We start from the raw sequence: 27,480 nt of genomic DNA on the forward strand, positions 1-27,480 counted from the left end.
TCTCCACAAGCTGATACTCAGCCGGGCCAGGCTCAGCCACAGGGCCTGCCCACCTGGCACCAGAGACTGCTTGCAGGGAGGATCTCTTACCGGCAAGAACGCCTTCCTCCCAGGCCAGGGCTCGCTCTCCTCCAGAGCCTTGTGGGGAACAGAGCAGCAGCAGTCAGAGCACCGTGGCACCCAGGGGTGGGGGTGGCAGCGGTAGCCATGGTGGCTGGGCTGCATGTTCCTCTGCAGCAGTGTGGGGCACATGTCGCTGGAGCAGTAGAGGCAGGGCTCGCAACGCAGTGGGGCCGTCCCGGCACAGGCCCGGGCAAAGGGCCGCAGGTACTCGAACTCGGCATGCCGCGGGAGGCCGGCATAGCACACAGGCGGCTCCAGGCAGCACTCAGCATAGGCGGGGAGATTCTGCCGCCCAGGTGACAGGGGTGGGTACGATTGGTCCACGGAACGGCGCCGCAGCTCCCGGCACTCAGCACTCAGTGGCTGAAAGGCGTGCGGCTCGGCTGCCTTCGGCCGGAAGCTGGGGGGCTTGCTGTGCCGGGCCGGGAGGCGCCCCATGCACCTGCTGGTCTCCTCAAAGAACTTCCTCCGGTCAGCGAAGGGCAGCAGGTCAGCATCCTCCGCCAGGCGCAGCGGGGAGGCAGGCGCCTCCGGCCCCTTGGCGTACGCCTTCCCAGGGCTCAGGGCCCGCTGAAGCTTGTGCTCTGGAGACCACCGCCACCGGCCCCCAGCTGCCGGAGCCCTGTGCTTCTCCCTGTCGGGGGCAGGGGGGCTGGGGCCTTTCCGTGCAGACTGGGGGGTGGGGGCACTCCTGTCAGCAGGGCGGCCGAGGCTCCTGCCAAGTTTCCCAGCAGGTGCCACACCCGACGTGGGGCTCAGGCACCTGGCTCTGGCTTGTGCCATGCCTGAGCTAGGCAGCCTGCCCTGTGGCAGGGCTGAGGAATTAGGGGGGCTCTCACACGGCTCGTCAGTCTCCTCCACTGGCTCCTCCCCACACAACAGAGCCACAGAGCCCTTGCTCTTCTGCAGCTGGGCCTTCCTCCTCTGGATCTCATTGCGCAGGTTGGTGGCGAAGCGCTCGCTCCGGCGCCGAAGCTGGGCCGATCGCTGATGAGAAGGGCCCAATTTCCTGGCACATGGCCTGCTCTCCCCAGACTCCTTCCCCTCCTCTACCAGTGCCTCGGAGCTGCACGTGGGGATCAGGCCAGCAGGCTGCGGAGGTGTGGCTGACTCACCGGGGGTGCTGCAGGATCTCTCCAGCTCTGAGTAACACCTGTATGGCCCCTGGCTGTGGCAGGAGTCCTGGGCCCAGCTGGGGGAGTGCTGGGCTTGCGTCGTGTGGTCGTCAGCCCGGTCTGTGCCCATGGCCGGATTCCCGCACAACTGCTCTTTGGCATCCTCTGTCTGTCGGCCAGGGCACGGCTGCTCCAAGTGCAGCGGGTTCACAGTCCATTGGTGCCCGTCCTGCACCTGGGTATCCCAGCAGCTGCTGCCTGTGGCCACAGTCAGGGAGTGCAGCTGGGATGCCAGCAGCTGCTCAGGGGCGCTGTGCCGGTGCCCCTTCCGAGGAGATGGGGGAGGGTCACCATTGGTGCCTGGCTCTCCTTCGTGAGCACCGTTGTCCTGGCACTGCCCACGGGCAGCTCCGTGGGGATGCTCTGTGCTCTCCCCTAACAGCTGCTCCATGTCCAGGTGGGAGCTCAGCATGTAGTACTGGTCGGCAGACAGGCGCTCTTTCGGATGGCCTCCAACCCCCTCGGGCTCCTTGTCTCGCAGGCAGAGCAAGGTGTCTGAGGTCCACCTGCCCGGGAGGTGCAGGACATCGGCGGGCGCGGAGGCCCGGCGTCGCTCGGTGCCAGCTGGCTGGGGGTTGGAGGCCCGGAGGCTGTCCCTCCTGACGGGGGGCTGGGGAGGGGCGCCTGATTTGGAGGAGCCTGACAGGTTGCTCTCGTGGGGGCATGAGGAGGGCCTGGAGTTGGGTGCCAGGTGCCCACACAGCTGGCAGGAGACATCTGCCCCCTCGCTGCCTGTCTGCAGGTAGCGCCCCTCGTGGGCTCGGCTGGGGCCCAGGCCCTGGAGGATGGAGTCTGTGGAGGAGGTCTCCTCGGGGCGCAGGGACAGGGCATAGTCCGAGGTGTTGGAGCTGGCTGAGAAGGAGCTGTAGGCAGAGTCACGTTTGTTCTGGTACATGCTCTGGTCCACGGGCGAGAGGCTGCCCTCGTAGTAGGTCTGACTGGGCGGGTCCAGGCTCTCCATGCTTCCAATGGAGCTGCTCTTCTCTGTGCTGCAATGGCGAGACAGCTGGGCCCACTGCAGGGACAGGTCACTGGAGAGAGACACAGCAAGTGTGAGCGGCACCGGGCAAACACCCTCCCCCCCAGCGCCATGGGCAGAGGAAACCCGGCCTGTGCCGCACGGTGCCGTTCACAGGCCAGGTATAGACCAGATGCCCCTTGGCCCAGTGCACCCCTCAAACACCCCAGCTCTGCAAGCTCACACAACACTAGCAAGCTCCTGGGCAGCTCCCCTGCCATGGTCAGGAAGGAGTCGCTCCCCTGTGGGCACTGCACAGGGGGCCCAGGGGGGAGTGGGGCAAGAAGCTGGTGCAACAAGGGGTGGGACCTCCTGCCTGCCCCCGCTGGGGACGGTTGGTTCCAGCCTTGCCCTGGCCCCACTGTGGGCAGGGGCTGCGTGCATCAGGTATCTCCCTGTTCGGTGGATTAAGTGGTGGGCAGAGCCAGGTGATGCTCCCGGAAGAGGTGATCTGCCCATTCCAGCTCCGCTCGTCTCACTGCCCTTCGCCCAGCCCCAGGATGCTAGTTCCTATTCTGAGGCAACAGGGGTCGCAGCCAGAATTACTGCACATAAGCGAGGGCAGGATTTGGCCCGCAGGGGGAGGGGGGGGATCCACTGGGCCCGCAGCATGCTCTCGCCTGTCCTCTGGGACTGTGGGCAGTGTGGCATTCGCAGCCCCCCACTTGGCCAAGACAGCTGGGATTTGTTAGCTCCGTGCTCGCAACGCAGCTGGCTCTGGCCCGCCACCCTTCCTGCTCAGGAATCGGAGCTCAGCAGAACAAACCAGAGCTGGAAAAAGGGGGGAACCATCCCCGGGGAAGACAGGGAGACAGCCACGGAACAGGGCAGCTCCTCCTGTCAGAACGGGCCTAGGGGGCCCTGTGGCAGTACCAAAGGGCCCCAGTGGAAGGCGGGGCAGCAGCCAGCCAGGCCAGCAAGGGGAAGAACGTGCTGGGCTTGGAGACAACCCAGCCCAAGGTGGAAAATTCCAGGGTGAGACATGCACTCATGCTGGGATAAAGCGTGCTCTGGAGAGCTGGCTAATGGCGTGTCACAGGGGCCATGTGGCCCTCTGGTCCGAGCCCTCTGTGTTACAGCAGGACAAGGATGTTTTTCCCACAGCCCAGGCACAGAGAACACTAAGGCAGAGCTCAGCCAGGGAACTGAAGGGCTAACGGTGACAGACGGGTTGCATTACCCCGAGGGCCAGGGTGAGAGCAAAGCTCACATCTAAGGGACCCACTCCTGGGCAGCTCTGGGGAGCATGGCTGGCCTTAACTCTGCCCTCTGCAATCCTCCAGGGAAGAGAAATGAGTCCAGGCTCAAAATCAGCCTCAGCCAACCTGGAGCCACCTATGCCTGGCTGGCAACCAAGCGACCATTGCTGGGCCCCGGCCCAGCGCCTGAGGCCCAGAGGCAGCCCAAGGCAGGGGCTCCAGAGGTGGGGAGCAGCTAGCTTGGGTCTGGATTGCTCCAGCAAGGGGGCATTTTAGAGCCAGGCACCTGCCAGGGCTCCTCCACCCAGAGGGCTCTCAGGTGCCCCAGGGCAGCAAGTCCAGGCAGGCAGAGCCAGTGGCACACACTGGGCTACACCCCAGCTGCTGTGGGACTCACCTGGAGTCACATCCTGAGTGCCAAGACAAGCTGAAGGTGTCGGAGGGACAGTGCATGGTGGCAGCCTCGGTCCGGACCTCGGAGAGTTTGGCCAGGTGCCAGGAGTGGGGCCTGATGACGGGCACGTTCCTCCTGCCAAGAGCAGCACAGAGCCAAGAATGGAGAGGAAACCAGGCTGAGGCATTGGGCTGAGCTCACTTCCTGGAGAACTTCCCGTCCCGTCCTCCACAGAGAGGCTCCCTTAGCGGGACATCCCGGAGGAGTTCCCCATTAGCTTACTGGGGTCTTTGGGGGCGTCCTCTCTCACCCTGTGTCTGCCCAGCCCAGAGGATGGCATCCCACGCTCCCCATCCTGGGGGAGCTCCCGTCCCTCTGAGCGAAGGGCTGGGAGCTGCTGGCACTTGGGGGTGGGAAGTGGGTGCCTCCCACCAGGCAGACAAAGCCATCCAGGGCATGGAAGCCCTTTCTCCAGGCTGCCCCTCATGGCTCTCCCCACTCCTGCCTCTCTGCCAGCAGGGCCAGGGATTTGCTCCCCACCAACTGAAACAATGGGGGGGACCCCTCCCTCCGCAACATTCCAACAGGCAGAGGAGGGGCCAGCGCTATTGGGATAAAGGCCCCCTCACCCTTTGGGTGATGAGAATTTCAGTCCCCATTCTACCCACGCACTGCACCTTCCCTTTCCAGCACAGTACCCCAAAGCCTGGGATATCCTCAAGCCCCAGCTCCCAGAGTCATGGGATTATGTTCGGCCCTCAGTGTGGGATTTTGAAAAAGCAGGTTTCTAGCCCTGGTGGCTGGGAAGAAAAGCTGGCGAAGGGGCTCCGCCAGGCTCAGACGCCAGGAGACGGAGGAACCAGCTTCGGGTCTAACGCCTACATTTTAAGCCAGTCTCATGATTTCTGCGGGCTGGACTCACACTGGCTGAGTGCTGGGGATTATCCAGGCAGCCCCACCCCCACCCTCTATGGGCATTGCTCCAATAGGTAGGACAACTTGGAAAGTCGGGCTCATACCAGGAAGCCAGGGCAGGGCCCTAAATAAAGATCCCAGCCACCTCCACAGAGCACTAGCCCAGGCCTGGCTCTGGATGGCAGGGGGCAGAACTCAGGCAAATCCCCCCAGTAATTCACAGCCTTGGGTGATCCCATTGGGAGACTGGGAGCCCTCTGACTGCCACTGGGCTACCAGGGTAGGTAGCCAAACTGCCACCCACAGGAGCACCCAGACTGGTAGCACCCTGCCCCCACAGAGCAAATAGGGGCATTTTAGCTGGGCCTGGCTGCACACACAAGCTCTCCACCAGCAGTACAGGGTCCTGCACTGCACTCACAGGCCAATGGTGGGACTCGACCCCAGGCTCCCAGAGCCAGGCCAAGAGACTCCCTGCGATGGCACGTTACTGCTGCCCCAGCCTGAGTATCCCAACAGCACGTGGGGTACGGCGGGGTGCTGGGGGACGAAGTGGCATGGAGGGAAGGAGCCAGGTTGGCAGGAGACAGAGGAGTCAACATGAACTATGCATTGGCTGAGTTGGCTTTCATCCCCCTTCCCAGCCCCTGGGCCTGCCACGCACAATGCCCCACGGGGGGAGGGAAGGGGACTCTGAGCAGAGCCTTGGAGCTGCTCAGTGCCCCAGAGCCCTACACAACAGCATCACACCCTGGTTCAGCACAAGCCCAGCAGCCCAGGCTGGACTGAACAGAAACCAGGGTCCAGCACGGTGTGACACAATGAACAGGAGCAAGGGGAAACTGACGCCAGAAGGACAGGGCTGGGAGCGGGAACCAGCCGGGTTCCCAGCACAGGGTCGCGCGGTGCTATTAACACATGCTGCAGGAGGGAGCAGCCAGGGGGAGAATGACTTCACGCCAGGCCAGCCCGGCCCCTCAGGGAAGAAGTGGGCTCTGCAGAGCCGTCTCCCTGCTCTCAGGGGCGAGGGATTTGGGATCCCAATCCCGGAGTCGCTGACGTGCAGGCGGTGCCGGGCGAGAAGTGTAGAGGAAGCTGTTGTGTGGGGGTCAGGGACCGCGTGCTGATAGCATGGCAATAATGCCAGGATTTATGGGCTCCGTGGGGTCGGTGCCAGGCCAGCACAGCAGGACTGCACAGTTGCCCGCTCCTGCGGGGAGACGTGCTCCTGGCAGGCGCATGACATGGGGGGGGGGTCAGAATCACCCCCAGGAAGCCCAGAAGGTAGGCTCAGTTGTTCCACTACAGGGCACCACATGAGTCCTGTGGCAGCCCAGCCCAGTGAGGGATGGGCACAGGAAGCTGTGCCAGGCCACATGGTGCCGCGGCGCAGGGGCTGGGGACCCAGCCTGGAATGCCCTGACCCGTCCCTGCACAGCCCTGCACCACCACTGTTAGCTGGCACTGAGCAATCAACTGCTGGCACATGGCCTGGCGCCCCAGTGCTGGCCCTGAACTCCTGGCTCCTCCAGGAACAGCCGCCCAGTCTAGGCTTCTCCAAGCAGCTGCGTGCCCCAGACGTTGCCTTTGGTCTGATCTGCAAGGGCAGCCCCTCATCCAGCTGCAGACCTCGGGGGATAAGGCCGAGGTGCCCATGCTGCTCAGTCGAGGGCAGTACCAAGATCAGAGGGGGTCTTGCTGAGCCCTGCAGGTTGCATCCTGAGTTGTGAGGGGAGGCAGAGATGACTGCAGCAGCCGGCCACGGGCGAGCCACAAGCCCCTTGCCAGGCCTGGAAAGACAGGGTGCAGTGCAGGGGAACATGCCACTTCTCAGGAGACCCTGACTCCACCCAGACTGGCATTGAGTGAAATGGGCTTCAAAACCATTAGGAACCTTAGGGGCTTGGCTACATCATGAAGCTGTCCCACGACTGGGCAAGACCAGCTGCTTCTGTGTTGTGTGAGGCAGGACTGGGACACAGGGGTGGAGGAGGGGGGGCCTGGGCTCTGGCAGAGCTGTGTGTGTGTGGAGCCATGGGCTGGGAGAGCAGGGGCTATGGGTCGGGACTGAGGGGCACCAGCAGAGCTGTGTAGAGAGGAGCCCAGGGCTGGGCTAGCAGGGGACTGTGGTTTGGGAGTGAGGGGCACCGGCAGAGCTGGGGTGGAGCCCAGGACTGGGCTAGCAGGGGGCTGCAGATCGGGAGTGCGGGGCACCGGCAGAGCTGTGTGCTCAGCATGGGAGTCACAGGAGGTGATGCTCTGTCAGGATTCAGGCACACTCCAGTGGGAGAGGGGGCAGGTGCTATGCAGGGCCCCAGAGAAGAGCTGTCTGAAAGCCACAGGACAAGCAGTGCTGGGGAGCCCGAGCTGTGCCCCACGTCTCCTGGCAGAAGTTGCCAACTTCGGCAAGGCACAAGCCAAGAAGCAGGGCATCCATCCTTCCCCATGTCCCACTGGGCCTGGCTCCCTCCAGGGCAAACCAGGCTGCTCCCCAGAGATAGGCTGTAAGGGGCCATCAGTGCCAGGAGCCAGTGGAGCCCTGCCAGCCCAAGGCCCCGTACTCACCATGGATGCGGGATTCCAGAGAGATCTGGGCTGGGTGTCCCCAAAGACTAGAGCGTTGCGTCCCTCGTGGCCGACCTGCTGCCCCTAACGCCTCCCCCAGGAGCACAGCCCAACCCCCCCGTGCTGTGGAGCCACGAGCCTGGGTGCCACGTCAGACCACATAGACGGTGCCCTCGCTCGCTGGCTGTGCCACACCGGGCAGCCTCTGCTAGCACTGTGGCTGCCGACCCCGATCCCAGATCCCAGTGCTCTCCGGGAGTCTTTGCCGGTCCGGAGAGCCCCACCCCCAGGCCCAGCGGCCAATCGTCTACCTGCTCCCGGGCACCCGCAGCAGCCAGGAAGGGAGTGAGGAAGCGATGTTCAGGGGAGATAAGCTCTGGACAGCAAGGAATTTGCTGCCATATGGGAGAGAAAACAGGGAGGGAGCTGGCTGGGGCTGGAGAGCATCCCAGGGCTTCCTGGCTCCGTGAGTAGCCATGAGGAGGAAATGGGACAGCAGGCACGAGCAGAGCCACCAGCACCAGCCCCGCTGGCCCAAGAGCCCCATTAGGCACACTGAGTCAGTGGGACCAGCAGGCTCCCAGACAGGCCCCCTGCCCTGCTCCTCGCAAGGGACTCAGATCCCAAGAGTCATTAGCGCCCTGTAGGAAAGGGGACCACCCCTGCACCCACAGGCTCTCGGCCGAGACGGGCTGTCCTGGGGATCAGGGAGCATTTCCAGCTGCAGGGGAGAGCAGGGCCTATGCATGGCCTTAGTGCTCCCCTCCTCTTCACAGTAGCTGCTTCCCACAATGCCAAGGGCCACAGGGCTAGAGAAGGGATCTCTGGCTGGCATGCCCAGGGGCTGCCTTTGCCAACATCTCCCGCAGCCATTTGTGAGGGGCCACGGCTGCCCCACATGGCAGCACGAAGAAGCCAGGTCAGCTTCTGGCCAGGCAGGCCGGCCAGGCCCTGATGTCAGGGTGCACCCAGCACCCTGTCCCGGGGAGACCCCAGCCAGAGTTGGGGAGGCTGTGGGCTCTGCCTGGGGACTCGCTCCAGTACTAGTGCTGATTGCAACAAAACAAACCACAACAGCTGCAGCCGCTTCCCTGCCCGAAGCAGCTGGGCTTGGCCGCCCCCCACCTCCGGCCCTTGCCCTCGCACAGGAAGCCGTGGGAAGAGCCCGGGAAGAAGGAGGTCACAGGGGGGTGGAGATTGGAAGAGATCAAGGGGAACGGGCAGCCCTGCAGCCTCAGCTCTGGGGAGGGTGGCAGGGCCAGGGGGTTAGGGGAGCCCCTGGCTGGGGGCAGGAAACGTGGCTGGAGCCTCGAAAGCCAGCTCAGAGCTCGGGGCCAGGGTCATTTCACCCTCCCCCAATCCCCCAGCCCCACGTGAAGCTCCCTGGGCAGAGCCCCCAGCCCATGTCACTGGCACTGAGCAGCCCCACAGCCGCAGCAAGCGCCGGGTTCTGCGGGCTGATCCGGGCTCATCGGGGAGACCTTCTGGCCCAGGGAAATGGTTCCTCGGGGGGCAAGGGGGCACTGTGGTCAGAGATACTGGGTCCCTTGGGGCGTCCCCTCCCAGCCAGTGCCACACCTCTGCAGCTATCTCCCTGCCTGCGGTCGAGGGATGGAGCATGGGGATCCTGGCTGTGCTGGCCCTGGCAGAAGAAGCCAATGGGCCACCCCGAGTCCAGGGGCTCCTCTCCCCAAGCAAGGAGCCTGGCTGCCACAGTGCTCAGGAAAGGCTTCGGGCCCGGACTTCGGGCCAGAGATTGGGTGCCAGCCCCAGGGCAGCCACCCCTCCTGGGAGTGGCAGGGCGTAGCCCCCCTGGGGAGGGGAGAGGGTCTGGGGCTCAGCAAGGAGTCATCCCTGACACCACGCCAGGGCTCTGGGGCCAACAGACTGTGCTGTGTCCTGCCCCACGCCTCCAGTCCAGGCACTTCTAAACAGTAGAAAACAGTCACATTCCAGCCACCAGAGGGCAGCAGTGGCTCAGGTTGGGAGCACCATAGGACAGCAGGGCCAATGCCTCCCCAGTCCCTGGTCGGGGCTCACCAGGCCTGGAACCGGGGGGAGGGGGGGGCGGGGGTCCCTACTGAGCCAGGGCCCCTTACAGCCAAGAGCAGGGGCCTTTCCTAGGTCTCCAGTACACGGGAATCCACACCCAGGCCAGCCTCTTCCGGGGCCCATCACCTGGGTATCTGGCATCGCAGGAGCAAGCTGAAACAGTCAAAAGGCTTTAGGGCTCCCTGGGGCTGCACAGCCCAGAGCCCTGCCTAGGCAGAGACCCAGCTGTGCCCCCATACACCAGAGCTTGCTGCTGGAGCTCAACCGAGGCTGCCTCCCTCCCGGCAGGGGCATCAGGAAGCCCAAAGGGGCAAAGGGCCCTGGCTCCAGCCAGACCTTCCGCCCAAGTCCTCACACTTTTGCCAGCGCCCCAGGGGGTGGGGGGGCGGGGGGCCTGCTGTCAGCTCCGCAGCCACTATTAGGACAATAAGACCCCCCACGGCTAGACTCACCCACCCCAAATAATCAGGAGATAAAGGGGGCAGGGCACTGGGGGTCTGGAGATAAGGTGGTGCTGGGGGTCAGCCCCAGGGTTCTCAGAGCAGAGAGGAGACAGACACACCTGACTGCTGGAGGAAGGGGGGGTCCGACCCCCACTGCTCCTCCTCCCTGGGTTTGGAGGTCAGGTGCCTCCAAAGAGACAGGCTGAGCAGGGAGGGGGTTGTGAGGGGTTTCTGAGCTGCTCCCAGCTAGCAGGGGAGCCTGGGCCTGCTGTGGGGAGTGGGGGGCCCAGTAGAACCAAACAGGGGCCAGGAAGCTCCACGTGCAGGAGAGAGGTAACCCAGCTCATTGCCCCTCTGTGAATGGGGAAAGCCCAACACACACACACACACACCCCAGTTTCCCCCAACCCCCTGCCCTCACCTGCTGGGACAGCCCTGCTCAGAGCGTCTCCTCCCCAATCCCCAGTTGAGGTGGCCTGGCGGGGGCTGGCAGAGAAGGGAGATAGGGTCCCATGGCCCCCCCTGTACAGCAAGGCAGTGAGCCAGGCACACACCCGGCCCCCAGCCACATGCTCCTAGCCATCCCCAGATGCACCCTCTAGCCTGGAGCCCTAACTCTGGGCAGTGAGTGCCAGGGGGCTGGGGCTGCTGGGGAAATGCCTCTGCTCTGGTCTCTCCCCTGACTGGGCCGGACGGGGCCTCGCAGCACCCAGACATACCAACCCGGGGCCTAGTCAGCTCAGCCCCTCGCTGCCCCCCAGCATCTCTGGGGCGGGGGGGGGACCCCTCCTTACACTGCTGCCACCTGGATTCTCCTACGGTTCTCCCCTCTGCCCACAGGGTGGGGCCCTCCCTGGGGCCTGGAGACCCCCAGCAGTGCTGGCTCTAGGACAATTCACCCACTCTCCATGTTAGGACAGACCAGCCAGGGCCCCGCTCTCCTACCTCCTCACAATCATCTTCAGCGTGCGATAGGAGCCCTTGATGAGGACGAGCGCCTCCTGCCGGGAGCCGTACAGCGGGGTGCCGTTGATGTTCACCAGCTCGTCCCCGGTCCGCATCTTGCGGGACAGGGCCGCCTTACCCCCATCTTCAACCTAGGCACAGATCCAAGACAACCCAGATGGGCCGGGCGCTGTGCTCACCCGCGCACAGAGGGTGTGGGGCAGCCAGGCCCTTGATTTCTGGGGATGCCCCAGTACCCTGGCCAGTGACGCAGGGAACCCGTTTCAACACATCCAGCTGTCCAGCCCTCACCGCGCCCCCCTGGCACCCGTCCTGCCTTCGAGGGGAGCCCCAGGCCCAGCTACTGCAGGATAGAGGTCTCATGGGATTGGGAGTTCGCCAAACGATGGGGGTGCCAGGGCCACAAGGCCAGAGCTTGGAACACACCATGTCCATGGAGATGTCCCGCCAGGACCCTTTAAGGTAGGGTACAGGGTGGTGCATATATTGTGGGGGCTGGAAAGTCATTGCGGGAGTCAGGGCCTGAAGGCCTCCAGGTGACAGCCTCCCTGCCGCCAACCCCTCCCTTCACCCCTACATCCCCATTCATAGGGTTTCCAGGTGTCCTGTTTTCAACCAGAATGCCCAGTCAAAAAGGGGCCCTGACAGCTCCGGTCAGCATTGCTGACCAGGCCATTAAAAGTCTAGTTGGTCACCTGCAGCGGGGTGGGCAGGGTGCCTGCCCGGCTCCGCGCAGCTCCTGGGAAGCGGCCGGCATCTCCTTCTGGCTCCTAGGCATAGGTGCGGCCATGGGAGCTCCATGCGCTGCCCCCGCCCTGAGCGCTAGCTCTGCAGCTCCCATTGGCCGGGAACTGAGGACAATGGGAAATGTGGGGGCCGCGCCTGCAGGCAGGGGCAACGCATGGAGCTGCTGGGCTGCGCCTCCACCTAGGAGCCAGAGGGAGATGCCGGCCACTTTCTGGGAGCTGCCTGAGACTAGCAGCACCACCCGCAGCCCACACCTCTCATCCCATCCTGTGCCCCAACCCCCTGCCCTAGCCCTGAGCCCCTTCCTGCATCCAAACTCGAACTCAAGAGTCCCCTCCCATACTCCGACCCCCTCAACCCCAGCCCAGAGCCCACACTCCCAGCCGGAGCTGCAGCCCCTCTCGTGCCCCAACGCCTTGCCCCAGCCCAAAGACCCCTCCTGCACCCCAACCCCCTCGCTCCCTCCCGCACCTCTGCCCCAGCCTAGTGAAAATGAGGGAGTGTAGGAGAGAGTGAGCAATGGAGGGAGGGGGGGATGGAGTGAGCAGGGGTGGGGCCTCAGAAACAGGGCAAGGGTGTTCGGTTTTCTGCAAATAGAAAGTTGGCAACCCTACCCATCCATCGCCAACAAAATCCACATAAACCCCCATTCCTCCTCCTCCCTCCCAGCGATGACATTCAGCTCCTCTACCTGCCTCCCCACCTGCTCGCCAATCCAAGCTGGCGATGGGGGAAGATGATTTCCTGGGGTGGAGGCGGCAGCAGTGCCCCCAACCTATACCACCATGACACAGCGCCTGGAGACCAGCTGTCTGGCAGCAAGTGGCTCGGCCGGCTAAGTCTGAAAGAAGGTGCCAGCATATCACTGGAGACACATGTCCCTGCACAGCCACCAGCAGACCAAGACACAGTTGAATGGACTGGCTGGGCTGGACACCGCCCGCCCGCTCCCCCCTCCCCCATCCCAGTATCCCCTCTGTCGAAGGCATCCAGTTTCCTCCTCCCCCAGCCCTAGGTTTTCTCTCAATCCCAGTCATATTACGCTTGAACCCATCACTGAACCTGGCACACAAGAGGTTAAAGGGCACGAAGCAGGGGGGAGGGGCAGCAGCTGACTCCCTCCCCCACCCAGCTGGCTGAGGGGAGACGGCCCCTCTGGCTGATGGGGCGCTAGGCTGCCATTTGGGGAAATCCCTCCTCCGGCTCTGACAGGACAGGCCATTCTCAAGTGCTCACCTGGGAGTGCGGCCAGCCACGAGCATGAGGCTCCATGAGCATGTCACTTGGCCCTGATCCCTACACGCCCAGCAGATCCCCTTACCACCCGTGCCCCAGGGCACGGCAGTCCAACACCAGCTCCCAGGTTGGCTGCTATTAACCCCAGCTGGCTCAGGAAAGAGGGTACCCCCGCTGAGCCGCAGCGTCCTGCCTGAAGCCATCATGCAGCTGCTGGGTGAGGCCTGGGGCTCACAGCCCAGCTCCTAGAGGGGCATGTCCCATGCCACTAGAACCAACTCTGGCCTCCCCTGTGCAGGCACCTGGAAGGAGACCGAGCTAGAAGGGGCCACAGCAAGAGAGCTTCCATCTCCACCTAGGACAGTCTAGCTGGCGACATTCACTAAGGAAAATCACCCTGCTAAGAGCTTCAAGAGAGGATCGCTGGTGTGACGGGGGTCTCGGGTCTCAACCCAGCTTTCTAGGGCATGGGGATTTTTGTGCTGGATCAGAACCGAGGCCCAGTACCCCCCTCAAATGGTGGCCAAGAACAGTGGCTGAGGAGGAAGCTGTAGGAACTCCCACAGCCAGCAGCAACACGTCCTGGGGAGCCTGCCCAGAGCTGGCTTGTGGGCCTGAAGTGGATGGGGGTCCCGGCCCTCATGCAGCTGCTACCCCCCAGTGTGCTGTGGATGCTCACGTTACCCCCAACCCCTCCCACACCATAAGCCCCAAGCTCCTGAACAGCCCACTCTCCCACACACAGCCCTTGGGGGACCTGGCTGCCAGCGCCCGACCCTGCCCAGCCCTCAGGAACCTGGGTTAATACAGACCAGGTGGGAAGAACATGGATACAGTGATTGCAGCAGAAACAGAAAAAACCAAGCAGCCTCAGAGCAAAGCCCAGGGCTCCCGCCCCGGGGTGGCCAGCCTGAGCCAACATGCCCCACGCTCCAGGGCAGACTGGGCCCCAGGGTCCACTCACTCACACTGGAGTACCCATCCTGGGCTGCCATCGAGCCCCCTGCCTAACACCAGTGTGCATGGGGGGGGGGTGTTTATGCCCACTCATGAGGCCAGCACAATACTCAGCTAGACTGGCATGCTCCGAAGAGCCTGGCAGCTCTTGGTGGCCCCCACCCACATGGCGCCCCCACTCCAGGACAGCAGCTCCCTGGTCTGGCTGCTGGAATTCCAGAGCTATGGATCTGATCCGACTCTGGCTGCTAGCAGCACCCGAGCTCGCTCTGACAGAGCGAGTAGCCCTGCGCCAGGGCCGTTGGGGAGGCCAGCAAGCTAGGCCCACCTGGCCCCAAGCGCCAGGGTCACAGCCTTGTATTGCCCTCCCCACTCTGTGGGAGAAAGGCCATGCAGAACACGCCAGCGACCCTCCAACCCCTCATCCCTGTGCCTAGCCCCACTTGGCTCCTGGCAGCCTTGGTGACAACACACCGTCCTGCGGCACCGTCCTGCACTGCTAGTCACTGCCCCAGTGCCCATCACCATGGCATGTGGACACCCACCATCCCTCAGACATTCCCTATGGGCCCTCCTGCCATGCTGCACCAGTGCAGCTGGGATTCTGGTAAACCCTGGAGAAGCCAGAAGGTGCCTTGAGTCCTGGCCAGGGATCGGCTCCGCGGGGTGATCCTGCTCCCCCAGGAGGCTATCAGGGCTCCTGCCACTGTCTGCTGCACCCACTGAGGGCAACGCCGACCTGCACATCACACCGCAGGTCCAGCCCTGTGCCTGACCCCCGCTCTCCCCCAGCACGGGCTGCACAGGTTAGACAGGGCAGGTCTTCCCATCCCAGCCATCGCTCTGCACGCCCCAGTGCCCATCCTCCACTATGCCCCCTTCCTCACCCACCACTTTGGCACTCCTGTCCCCCAGAGCTTTAACCAATTCCCTGTTGGGAGGATACCACACCCTGGACCGGTCCCAGATGTGGACCCCCCCACACTTTGCCTACACCATTGGTGCTGCTCCTTTATCTGCAAAGGGGATAGGCCATCAATGCCCCTTCTCCATATCAATGCCCCCAGACAGAGCTGAGCCTCCCTTCCCCAACCCTGACCCAACCCTGCTTGGGGAGCTTGGAAATCCCAAAGCAGGAAAGCCGAGTTCCCCCTCCCTCACAAGCAGTGCACTAGGGACCAAGGTGTTATACAGCAGCGGCGCTCGTACCACTCTCCAAAGGGTCTGGTGCTCCCGGGTCCACAAAACCAACCTGGCAACTGTTGGATCTTGGCCTGGGGCGGCTGTCGAATCAACCGTGGGGGATCCGCTGTGGGACAGGAGGCTTCTGCCCCAGGGGGCCAGGTGCTCCCAAGACAGGCCAGGCTGGGGTGGAGGCATGCTGAGCCGAGCAGCCCAGCCCAGCAGGGCGTGGCGTGGCCTGCCTCCCTCCCCCGCCCCAGTCACATGCATCTCACAGCAAAGAAAGGAAGCTGAAAAATGTCTCTTGCTCTCCCCGCAGATTCCCCAGCAGCGTTGGGGCAGCACAAAAGCCCATTGTGGAGCTGAAATGCCAGCCCAGTGTCCAGAGCTCCCAGTCACCCTGTCCATGGTATCAGTACATCCACCCCATGGCAAGCGTAGGACAAGGGGCTCTGTAGGCGAGGGGAGCTGGGCATTCCAGCTCCCGGGCATTGCCAGCCTAGATCAGTGCCTGAAAGTGCTAGTACCGACAGCCCCACTTGCTGATCGGTGGGCAGCGTGGACTGGGGCCTTGGCTCCTTGCCACTGAACAGAAACTGGCCCCACATTGGCACAGACAGGTTCCCAGTGCTGCCCATCTCCACAGAGAGGCCAATGAGTACATGTGCCTTAGAGGCAAGGCTGCTGCTGTCCCCTGCAAGGGGGCCCCTCCAGCCCAGGGCAGCATCGGGGTGTGTGCGGAGGGGTTCCCCATGCTGCACCTCCTCTGGGGAGGAGACTGCTCCTGGGGCTGGGAGACAAGCACTGAATCAAACCAACATATGAATCCCTGGGCAGGGTGAATCCACGGGCGCAGCAAGGTGGCCGGTGACTCCCTGCGCAGAGCGATGGTATCAGCAAGAACATAGCAAAGGTATGCCAGATCTCACCAGCAACAGATGCATGGAGCCCAGCACAGAAGAGGAGGCCGAGGGAGCGCACAAATCAAAGTCCAAACCTGGAGCATGGAGCCAGAGGAGGTGAGACTGGGACAGAGCAGCTGAGAGCATCCCCAACACAAGGAGAGAGCTGGCCTCAAACCATCAGGGGTTAGGAGACAGCCCAAAGACCTCCCAACTCATCTGGGCAGGCAACCGCCTGCTGCGGCTTCAGCAGCATTCCCAGCATCACCTGCCAGATTCCACTGTGTTGGCTCCTGTGCTGCCCCCTCTATACCAGGAAACTCCTGGATCAAACTCAAACAGCTGCTACTGCCTCCACCTTCAGATCCCTCCATAAGGGCCCCTACAGCCCCGATGCCGACAGAGCGCAGCCGTCTGACCTCAGGGCTTGGCAAGTTCCTCTAGAGCTTCTCGCAAATGGGGTCTGGACCCCCAAATAAAGCAATTCCAAATGCCCAGTGGTGCCTCATGGGAGCTAGAGTTCACAGAGTTGCCAACTCTCATGATTTCGCCCAGCGATATTTGGTGCTTTTTCTCAAGCCCCAGCACCTGGAGTCCTGTGACAAGAGGAGAATCTCAGCCTTCATTTTAAAAACCCCTATGCTTCTAGCTCTCCGAAGTGCAGGGCAAATCTCACCAGACCAGCCTGGACACTCAGCAACCAAACCAAGAGAGCCCACCTTTTACTCTGCATTCGAAATCTCCTGGTTCTGGGGGGCTGACTTGTGATGTTTGAACACTTGGGGTTGGCCATGCTGCATTCAGACTACATCTCCCATGATGCACTCAGGTAAGGGGAGTAGGCACATGACAGGCACCGCTTGCCACGGTGCCCCATGGGAAATGTAGTCTGGCCAGAGCACCTGGCCCATAGAGAACAGGAGCCAGAGGGAGCTGAATTAAAACTCCCATGAGCAGGGTGGATTTGATTTAAATCACCAGTCAGGAAGACTCGATTTAATCATGAATTTCTATATAAAAATGCATTCTTGTTGGTTGTTATAACCTTAATACATATTCTTCACAGATAGAGGAACTTCATTAAAATATTCCCAAACTGGGTCTCTTTTATGGCCTGCTCTCATTATAGGTTTTCCCTTCTAGAGAGAGGGAATGGTATGGTAGATCTCAAATCAATGAAGGCTACACTCAGAAAGACCTCAAAATTTCTGGAATATGCTGGTCAAACAGTTTTCACTTTTGTTTCTACTGCCTGTCCATCCCTTCTCACATTTATCTCCAGACATCTTCTCCTTGTCCAGATCTATTCTGCCCCCAACAATCTTCTATTAATTGAACTTTTTGAAACTTTGCACTTTTAGAAAGAGGTAAGGGATTGACTCTGTACACAAATTTGCAGAGGGACAATAGGGTTGAGGTCTGTTATTTCTCACCTCTATATATTAATTAACTAAAAACATTTTTGCTGTTAACAAGCATGTTATCTCTGAAGACACAAATCCACAGTTTGAGAACGGCAAAACTAAGCATCTCTGATGGTATCTTCTAAACTCAGCCCCATTGGATAGATAGAAAGATTAACCTAAATAATCTATACAGAAGTCCTTGGAACCCCATAAAATGGGGACCCTAATCCATGAACTGTTGGAACTCATCTACAAACTTTTCTTAAACATTACTTGAACATACTGTCTCATACTATAGAATTCGAATTTATAATCCCTATTCCATGATGAGATATCTTTGAGCTATAATATTTCTTAATTAAAACTATCATCTTTAGATAGGTTTTTTCCTCAAAAAACATTTTATCAAAACAAATCTGATGTAAATTTCAAATATCAGATTTTTAAAATTTTTTAAAAAAAAATCCACCCTGTCCATGAGGCACTGTGATGCCATTTTCACAGCAAATGGAGTCCATCATTTCAGACCAAATATCGACCCTCCCAAACAATAATTTGACTGGAAAACTTCTGCCCAGCTCTATAGTCCTCTCCCCTGCCCCTTGCTCCCCACACAACCCCCATGGAAACCGCCACCCAAGCTACAAGCCCCAGAACTAGCCAGGCAGGGCCAGGACTCACCCAGATGCATTGGCTTGCACCCCCTCCCCAGCCCACCTTTGTCCTTCGGCTGGAGGCCCGCAGTGCAGCGATGGCCTCCTCTCTGTGTTCATACAGCACCCAGCAGGGCCTCTGAGCACCACCATGCTATCACTATTATCTGCGCCCACTGCAAGCCATGAGGCCACCGTGCCCCTGGCAGGAGCTACCATGCCCCAACATGATGCATGTGCATCACTAGGGGGTGCTGTGCAGGGGAACAGCGGGGTGGAAGCCAGCCCTGATACAGCACCATCACCGCAGGGGCTTAAAGTGCCATAGGCAGGAAGGAGTGTAGCACTAGCCCAGGGGTGGATAAACTTTTTGCCCGAGGGCCACACCGGGGTTGCGAAACTGTATGGAGGGCCGGGTAGGGAAGCCTGGCCCCCCACACCCTATCCACCCCCTCCCACTTCCCACTGCCTGACTGCCCCCCTCAGAACCCCGACCCATTCAACCCCCCCCCCCGCTCCCTGTCCCCTGACTGCCCCCTCCCGGGATCCCCCACCCCTAACCACCACCCCCAGGAATCCCCCCATCCACCCCCTCCCCGCTCCCTGTCCCCTGACTGCCCAAACCTATCCACCGCCCGCCCCCCCAAGACTCCCATGCCTATCCAACTGCCCCCTGCTCCTGTCCTGACTGCCCCTTGGGACCCCCTGCCCCTTATCCAACCCCCCTGCTCCCTGCCTCCTTACCATGCTGCTCAGAGCGGCAGGACTAGCAGCTGCCCCGCACAGTTATCTGCGCTACCTGCGTGGCTGCGTAGCTGCGGGGTAGGGGGGACAGCAAGGGAGGGACCAGAGGTCTAGCCTGCCCGGCCAGAGGCTCAAGGGCCAGGCAGGACGGTCCCGTGGGCCAGATGTGGCCCACAGGCTGTAGTTTGCCCACCTCTGCACTAGCCCCACTGCAACAAGGGAAACTGAGGCACAAACAGGGAGGAGCTTACCCAATGTGGCAACACAGAAAGAGTCAGGAGTCCAGTGCCCTGCTCAGTTTCACTGCCTCTTTGGGTTCAGTGGCCCCCACCACAGGGCACCCCACACACCCCTCCAGGCGAGAGGCCTGTGTTTTGGTCTCCGGTTCTGTTCCCCTGGATCTCCAACAGGCCCAGCCCCCTTTGGGCAGGAGGAGCACCCTGCCTGCCCAGCCCAGGGGGCCAAATGTCCACCACCCCCAAGCAATGACAGGGACAGCTTCATGCCACGCCCCACACGCTCACCCCACGCTTGGTGCCACAGCTGGCCGATGGACTCCAGCACAACAGCAGCTCGGCTCTCACTTGGTTCCCCCACCCGCTGGGCTCCATTCAGTGGGGTAGGGGGTGGGAACGTCCCACAGGCCAGGGCTGCCCATGGCCCCTCCAGTGCCATGGCACAAATGGGGTGAGTGGGAATCTTCTGAATGACCCTCTCATGCTTGGTTCTGGTGCCAGAGCACCCACACCAGCCTGCTCCTCCACAGCCCATGCATGGGCAGTGCCAAGGAGGGACGGGCATGGCCAGTGGCTCATGCCTAGGCTTGTCCCCAAACAGGATGTGATTGAGCCTGAAGATCCTTCCCCAGCTGATGGAACTGGGTAAACTGGCTCCGCTCCCACAGGGGTACCTTGCCTGAGTCCCTCCCGGGAGGGGCAACAAGGGGCCATTCCAACACCCATCACTACTGCACCCCCACATCACTGACCGTCCCCCTGCCAAAGTGACAGCACGGCTTCTGCAGGATCTTACCTGTGGTCCCCAGCACTGCACTGAACGCCAGGGCACCCACCAGGCCCTGCTCTGGCACAAGCTGCAAATAACCTGAGCTGGATTCCCAAGCTGGATTCCCGGGAACGGGCTGTGGGGCCCCAGCTTGGCAGAGTCCAATGTGGGGCTTGAGGATGCTACAGGCCAATGCAACCCCCATAGAGCATGTGCTCCCCACCGAGCCAGGGACACCCTGCCCCAGATCCTCACTTCTATGGGCAAACAGCCTGGTGCTGCCAACTGGGTCCAGGGCAACTGACTCAGAGGAGAGCACAGCCATGCCAGCTCCTGCAAGCACGCCAGCCATCCCTGGGGACAGCGACTCCCAGCCAAGGAGATACCAGACGTGGCCCTGCTTACCTAGCAAGGCCTGGAAGGAACTACAGCTTCAGATGAGCCAAGGAGACGAGGTGCGTTTCTTGTCACTTCCTCACCTGCAGCTTTGGTCGCATCCACTCCACAAGCCCCACGGCCCCCAGCACACAGCGGGCTCTCCCTGGGCGTGCAGCAGGCTGGCCATGGGGCTCCCCACAGGCCCCCCCGACAGGCACGCTGTGGCTGCCCACGGGGCCTAGCAGACTCCCCACAGCCTCTCAGAACACACTGGGTTCCCCCAGCCCCTATGACATGCAGCAGGCTCCCCACAGCCCCCCAGCAGGGCCCCTGGAACACAGCAAGCTCCCCTGGCCCCAGGAACTCCCGGGGCTCCCCGGTGCTCGCTGACAGTGCGACGAGTCACAGGCTCAGCACAAAGTTCTGATCGACGCCAGCCAGGGCAGAGCTGGGATTTGGAAAAGAAAATAAATATCACTCCAGTTCCCAACGCCGGATTCCTGCCATCTCTGGCGCGCTGCTGAAATAGAGTCCAGATGAGGGGACGGCCCAGTACAGCTCCCACCCCATCTTTCAGATCCCAGCCAGGAGAGGAATCTCAGTGCCTGGGGGAAGGAGCGGGGAGGGAGTTGCACACCAGCCCCAGGTCACAGCAGGCACTGGGCTCTGTGCAGCCCATGGAGAGAGGTGTTAGCACCACCATCCCTGGCATGCATGGCACAAGGCACCAGGGTACTGCCCCCAGGTGTTGCCCTCTGGCACTGCCAGCTCCAGCTGAGCCACAGACCAGAGATGGTAACAGCACAAGCTCCCGCTAGCCAACCTGCCCTGGCTGAACCCCTCCGAGGGAGAGAAGGGCTCCGGGGAGGGAGGCGGGACAGAGGGGCTCCAGCCCACCTGCTCTATGTCCCCCCTGCTCATGCTGCAGGCCAGGGAGCTCCCTCAGATGCCTGGAGGCCAAGGGGGGCTCGAAGATGCGGCCGTGGGCAGGCAGGCATGCACGGGGGTCAGAGCTGACTTTGCTTATGGAAGGTGGTTTGTCTGAGCGGTCTGTTTTCTTGGGGTGGGGGTGGTGCAAGGCCAGTGCCAGGACCAAGGGCAGGAGAGCTGATGGGGCTGGGCTGGGATTTCCCTGCCTGTCCTGGGCGGGGCAGAACACCTCAAGCCTCCCATTCATCTACCTCGGGCCTCCAGGGCTGCTCCTGGGGACAGGGAGATCCAAGGACAATGTTAAGCACCACTTTGGCAGATACAGCTCAGCCACCAGCTCTCCCCAGAATGGCTGGAATCATGCGGGGGGATGTGGGGGACGGGACGGGACATGCCAGCGATTCCATAGGACCCCAAATTGGAGAAGAGGGGCCAGGACCAACACAGCCAGAGGGGCTGCAGATCGGGAGTGAGGGGCAGCAGCAGAGCTGGGGGAGGGGGGAACCCAGGGTTGGGTTAGCAGAGGGCAACAGGTTGGGAGTGAGGAGCATGGGCAGAGCTCATAGACTTTAAAGCCAGAAGGGTCTATCGTGATCATCTAGTCTGACCTCTTGCACATTGCAGGCCACAGAACCTCACCCACCCACTCCTATAATAGACCCCTAACCTCTGGCTGAGTCACTGCTGTCCTCAAATCATGATTTAAAAAGACTCCAAATTACAGAAACTCCATCGACACTAGTTTAAACCTGCAAGTGACCTATGCCCCATGCTGCAGAGGAAGGTGAAAACCCCACAGGGTCTGTCTCAATCTGATCCAGCGGAAAATTCCTTCCTGACTGCTAATCTGGTGATCAGTTAGACCCTGAGTATGTGGGCAAGATCCACCAGCCAGACACCTGCAGGGGGAGCCCAGGGCTGGGCTAGCAGGGGCTGCAGGTCAGGAGTGGGCTGAACCAGGGGTAGATAGCCAGCAGGGGCTGGGACAGTACCATGCCAGTGAGCATGAAGCACCCTCGACTGTAAAGGCCCATTTGGCATGGACCAGCAGATGACTGGGCGCAGGGTGAAACAGGCACTGAGGGGAGCTGGTAAATGGTGACACCTCCAGAGGGGACAGAGTCCAGCACCCTGATGCTAAGCTCCTCAGGCTGGAAATTGGATCAGTGCCCCACACTGCCCCCAGAGGTGCCAAGGGAACCACTCTCCAATAGGCAGGCTGCTCCCATGGGGTGGGCAGCGCAGCTCTGCATGTTGGCAGAGAGCAGGCTTCCTGCAACCCCCTGGACCCCACATGGGATGGTTCCAGGGCATTGCACCCAACAGGAGCTTCCAGCACAGCCTGGGGCCCCCTCTGCCATCCTGGCAGCTGCCCCCCAAGAGGCAGATGCACTGCTGAGCATGGGGCCCATACAGGGCCCTGTCCGTGGGAGATGCCAGCTCTGAGACCTTCATTGATGTGAGCAGCAGCATGGACACTCCAGCCCCACTACAGGAAAAGCAGGCATCATCTTTGCTGTAACTGCATAGGCCAGCAACAGCCATGCACCCCTTTGCTCCCAGTGCTAACAGGAGGCTGCTCCCCATCCAGGGCTCTTTCAGCAGCAACCCCCCATCTGCCAGAGCCCCCTCTCCCTCTGGGGCAGCATCCCTAGCTCACTGTGAAGGACAGCGACCCCCAGCATCAGAGGGCTAGTGACCCAGCTAGGGACACAGCCTGGCCTGAGGCAGCTCATGCTCTGCCCTGACCACTAGGAAACAGCTGCCCAACAGCCCCATCAGCCCAGAGCTGGGAGAGGAGCAGAAGGTTGCAGCCACAGGGATGCACCCAGGGCAGCAGGACAAGAAGAGTCCGTGGCCAGGCACTCACAGCAAGGGCAAGGGAGGGCCTGGGATGAGGAGGGGCAGACCTGGTCAGACTGGGCTTTACTGGTGCCGTTACAGCATCAGCTCCCGCTGCCCCGGGGATCCTGGCCTCTCACGCCCCCAGGCTCCACATGTGGAAATGGAGGCACAGAGGTCATGTGGCCTTAACTGAGGTCATCCATCAGCTGCAGCCAGGAGCCCAGATCGGGACGCATGCCACTCGCTGGGAGCCATGGGTCAGCTTTCACCCTGCGCCACACGAGAGGCGCTGCCCAGGAAAGTGGGCATTGCCCAGTGGGAGCAGCTTTTGGCCTCTGCTCCCCGGCTCCCACTCCTAAGCGTCCATGTCAGGGGCAGAGAGTGTGCGCTGCCCTTCAGCTTGGCTAAATAGGGAGCCCGCCTAGGCTATCACACAGCCAGACCAGGGCCCAGACTCAGGACTCCTGGGTTCTTTTCCTGCCTCTCTGTCAGCCCAGACAGGTGACCTCCTGCCCCTCCCCCAGCTCTGCCCCATTCTCGGGAACATTCCTCAGCACTACCAGGCCCATCCCAACCAGAGCCTGGTGGGCAGCAGGTCCCCCTGGGCACAGCAGGGTGCAGGGCCAACACCTACGGGCTCATGACGACTGGAGACAGTCCCCCGGGGGTGGAGCACAGGCATGCACAGCAGCACCAGCACTCGCAAATCTCACTTGGGCTTATAAATGACGCATCACACAGGGCAGCCAAGGGGGCTCAGAGAGCAGCTGCCGGAGCTCCTGCCCTAACCCAGCCTCTTGGGGCCCCCCACCCACACTGCGGCTTCAGGGGGCAGAGGCAAGGGGCGCCCAGGACCTGCAGCTCGCTGGTCACCTAGCACCACGCCAAGAGCAGCTCCTGATGCCCGCAAGCAGGGCCCCCTGGCTCGGCCCTGAGCACTCGAGTGAAGATGAAGCAGTGAGGGGGGCTGCCCTGCTTGCATGCCGGCCTCCTCTCTCTGCATCCCGGTGAGGGTCAGGCACTGGCCAGGGGCCACTGTACCTCCTCGAAACAGGCAGTACTGAGGCAGCCCATCCCCCACGCCTGCTGTGCTCACAGGTGTTGGAGCCCCACCAACATCCGCCTGACCCCTGAGATCAGCTCCACTCAGTTCTCCCATTGCTGGTGGAACTTGCCCTCCTGCTGTGGCCCAGCCCTGGCGACCAGCCTCACCCTAGGCACCACGAGCTGGTGTCCCCAGCAAAGTCAGACCATCCCAGCCCATCCACCACCCTCAGCCAGGCTCCCCATGCTGCCCCCTGGTGGGCATGTTGGTGCCTGCTCATACACTTCCCCCAAGCCTGGGGGGACTGCAGCCGGCACCCCTCATGCCCCTGCCTCTCCTTGGAAACCCTGCCCGGTGTCCCAGCTGCCCCGCACAGTCCATGTCCCGCTCAGAACCGAGCCAGGCCAGATCTGGTCCTGCGACCTATGCCACAGCCCTATGCACGCTGCACAGCAGCTCAGTCACCGTCTCACATCCCCCTCCGCTGTGCAGGGCTCGCTCTCGGCAGACACAGCTCAGGCCACCTGGCGCACATTGGCCTCCAGGGGCGTCAGCAGAGGCTCCCCTGCATCCCCCACCCCCATCTGCTGTAAACCACTGGCAAACACAGAACCAGGCCACGCCCCTCCTGCTAGAGCAGAACGGACGTGGCCAATCCAACAGGGTCTGGGGAGGGAACGGCTCACCAATGGGGCACACTGGGTCCCCAACAGGCCCCAGATCTCTGCAGTCACAGCTCCTGGGCCAGGAGCCCCTGCCACAAGGCCTCAGGACGAAGGGACAGGGCTGGGGGAGTGACCGGCCCAGGCCTGGCTCAGGCCAAGCACAGCCAGTGGCAGCTATAGCGGGACACAGTGAACAAGGCGAGTCTAGACACTGCGCTGACGTCATCACCAGGGTCTCCTCCGGCGACCTGGGAACTGTGTAATTCAATTACAGCCAGGCCCAGCAACCTTCCCAGCCAGGAACGGGGAGGAGAAAGTGGCTTTGTCTTAATTAGGGTGGGTTTAAGAGCCGATTTCCTGCAACTCGGCACGCCGCCACCCTCCTCCCCCCGGCTAGCCAGCCCCAGACTCCCAGCCATGGATGGACGCGGGGGAGGGGAAGTCAGCAAAAGGGGCTCGCTTTCCAGGGGAGTCCCAGCCGCTTCACAGCCAGCCCAGCGGGGACCAGAAATGCAGCAGGGAGCGCTCTCCCCTTTGTGGCATGAGGGCGCTGGGCCAGAAGCGCTGCCTTCCTGGACAGCGCAGGGGAGAGTCCCTGAGCACACAGGGACTTTTAAGTAACAGCCGCAGGTGCTTTGCACCCCCAAAGCTCTGTTGTCTTGACCAGACTCCAACTTGGGTCGGTCCAGTCCCCCTGGATCATTCACTTCCTGTCTTAAACTGCTGGGCAGCATTGCCGTGGGCTATATTGCCGCCTTCAGAGGTGGCTGCATTTCAGTGTGGACAAAGTGATTCTCCGTACCAGGCGGAAAAGTACAGTGGCCAGGGATTCTTTGGTATGGAGGAGCCCCTCTGGCTTGAGCGACTCTGATAAATTTTGGTTAGTCTCTAAGGTGCCACAAATCCTCCTGTTCTTTTTGCGGATACAGACTAACACGGCTGCTGCTCTGCAATCTGTGCAGGCAGATCGCTGCTACCTGTGCATGCCACATCCCCTTTGCCTAGAGCCCAGGCACAGCCCCTGCATTCACAGGCCGGACAGGTCGCGTCACAAACTCTCATCTGAGGATTTCTTCTGACCAGCCCAACACTGGGCTGAGCATGCATCTGGGGGCAGGGAGCCAGTCCTGAGTCCCCACCCCCTTGCCTGCTCAGCTCAGAGCTGTTCCTTTTGGGTCAGACAGCCTGTGCCACAAACTCCCTGCCCCCAGCTTCTCCCTGACCTGAGCAGAGAGTGCAGGGGGCTATAAGCCAGAAGCCAAGTGAGGGGAGTGGAGCAGGATCCTCCAAACAGGCCCAATCTGGCCCTGGATCCCAGTGGCCAGAGACTCCCGCAGCCCCTAGCATTTCACCAACTCCCCAGGTGGCTCTGGCTGGCTTGTTCCCCAAGCTCACTGGTCACCCTGCCTGCAGCACAGCTGCCTGCCCATTTCAGCACAGCTGATCCCAGTTTACTTGCAATTCAGGGAAAGAGCAACTTCCCAACTCTGGGCCGGCCCCCACAGTCCCCGGCCATGCCTGGGGAGCGCTCCCGCCCTCCACGGCCCCAGGATCGCTCAGAGTCTGCCACGTCCTCTAAGCGAGCGAGGATCTTGGCCCTACCAGCTAACCCAGCCAAGCAGGGCGCAACTCCCCACAGATCCCACCTCACTCCATGGGACAGCATGGCTGAACCCATCAGCATTCTTTGTGGGGGCACTGCCTCCAGTCTGCCACACGGAGAGCACACCTGGGGCTGTCTAGCAAGACCTCTGCCCTTCGAACCCCCGCAGTGCTGGCTGCAGAGCCCAACAGAGAGGCTACGGGAGCTCACACTCTCCCAGAGGACATGATCGGAGTGGGGGGGGGGAAGGGAGCTTGGGTTGGGAGCCCTCCAGCCATGCTGCTTTACGGACCCTGCTGCTGTCCCCAGAGCCAGTTGTACCCAGCAGCAGGGGAACAGAGGCTCAGAGCCCACTCAGGAGCAACCAGAGCATTCAGCAGTTGGGAACACAGCCAGCCCTAGCGCAGCGCTCGCTTTACGGCTCCCCAGGGTTGCCACGCCAAAGGCTCCCACCCAAGGGCTACAGCCGCAGAGGAGCAGAGGTCACATGTGTCCAACCAGCGCCCCAGGGACAGACGGGGGTGGGAGCCAATAGACATTCCCCTAGGTAGGGCTGCTAGCCCCTTGGGAGACAATGACCTAAAACCCCTCGGTCATCTACCCAGGTATTACTTTCCCCGCTGCTGTGTCTGGCTGGCTGCTGCCCTCTACCCCAGAGGTGGCTGTGTTTCAGCAGTGCTGCACTCCTACCTGGACTGGGACTGTGTGGGTCTCTGGTCAAAGAGAGGCACAGTCAGGTATGGTAGACACAGGACCATCCCTGTGTTACATCTGTTCTGATGAGCAATGTTGACCAGCTTCAAGGGGAGGGCGGTGCTTCAGTAGGACTTACTTTATTTCTTAGTCTGCCTGCAGTGTCAGTGTGCGCACACACAGGGAGATCCCCCATTCCCGCTGGGTGCGCCGTACTCGTGGAGGGCAGGTAGTCAATGGGGAGCGACAGGTGGGAAGAAAGGAGCCCTGATGCCTGCACAACATTTTCCTAACTAGGGCAGCAGGGAGGTTGGCACCAGCCAGGAGAACCAGGGCAGACCCTATTAGAACCCTGGGAGGTGGGCGAGCACAAGTCCACCTACTTCTAAAGGCCCCTCTCCTAGCCTTGTGAGAGGGACCACTGGACCCAGGAACCAACTGAAGATGGGGGACAACTAATGAACAACAGGGTCAGGAGTGAAGGTCACAGGTTCAAAAACTAGGGATCCAGAGGGGGACACCAAGCAGAGAACCCAGGACAGCGCCCACTGCTCCTCAAAGCTGTCTAGGGAGCCAGCAGACGCTGCCCAGAGGAACCATGCCCAGATGCATGAGACAAGGGAGGAGCAGAAATAGGCA

At 61.5% G+C, this 27,480-nt stretch overlaps 1 protein-coding gene across 2 annotated transcripts in view; it reads right to left on the bottom strand.

Moving 5' to 3' along the window:
- SHROOM4 (shroom family member 4) overlaps nt 1-27,480 on the bottom strand; it is a 58,056-nt gene that overhangs the window by 15,437 nt on the left and 15,139 nt on the right. Inside the window, exons 2-4 of one of the 2 annotated variants that reach the window (XM_084639045.1) lie at nt 10,830-10,981; nt 3,913-4,044; nt 91-2,329 (exon numbers count right to left, since the gene is read on the bottom strand). In XM_084639045.1, coding sequence (XP_084495171.1) covers nt 91-2,329; nt 3,913-4,044; nt 10,830-10,981 — 2,523 coding nt within the window. Of the gene's footprint in view, nt 1-90; nt 2,330-3,912; nt 4,045-7,389; nt 7,983-10,829; nt 10,982-27,480 lie in introns of those variants that run through there. The other variant, XM_084639046.1, reaches the window with a different exon arrangement.

This window comes from Lepidochelys olivacea (genome assembly GCF_965140295.1).
Source record: "Lepidochelys olivacea isolate rLepOli2 genome assembly, chromosome: 9".
Classification (NCBI taxonomy): Eukaryota; Metazoa; Chordata; order Testudines; family Cheloniidae; genus Lepidochelys; species Lepidochelys olivacea.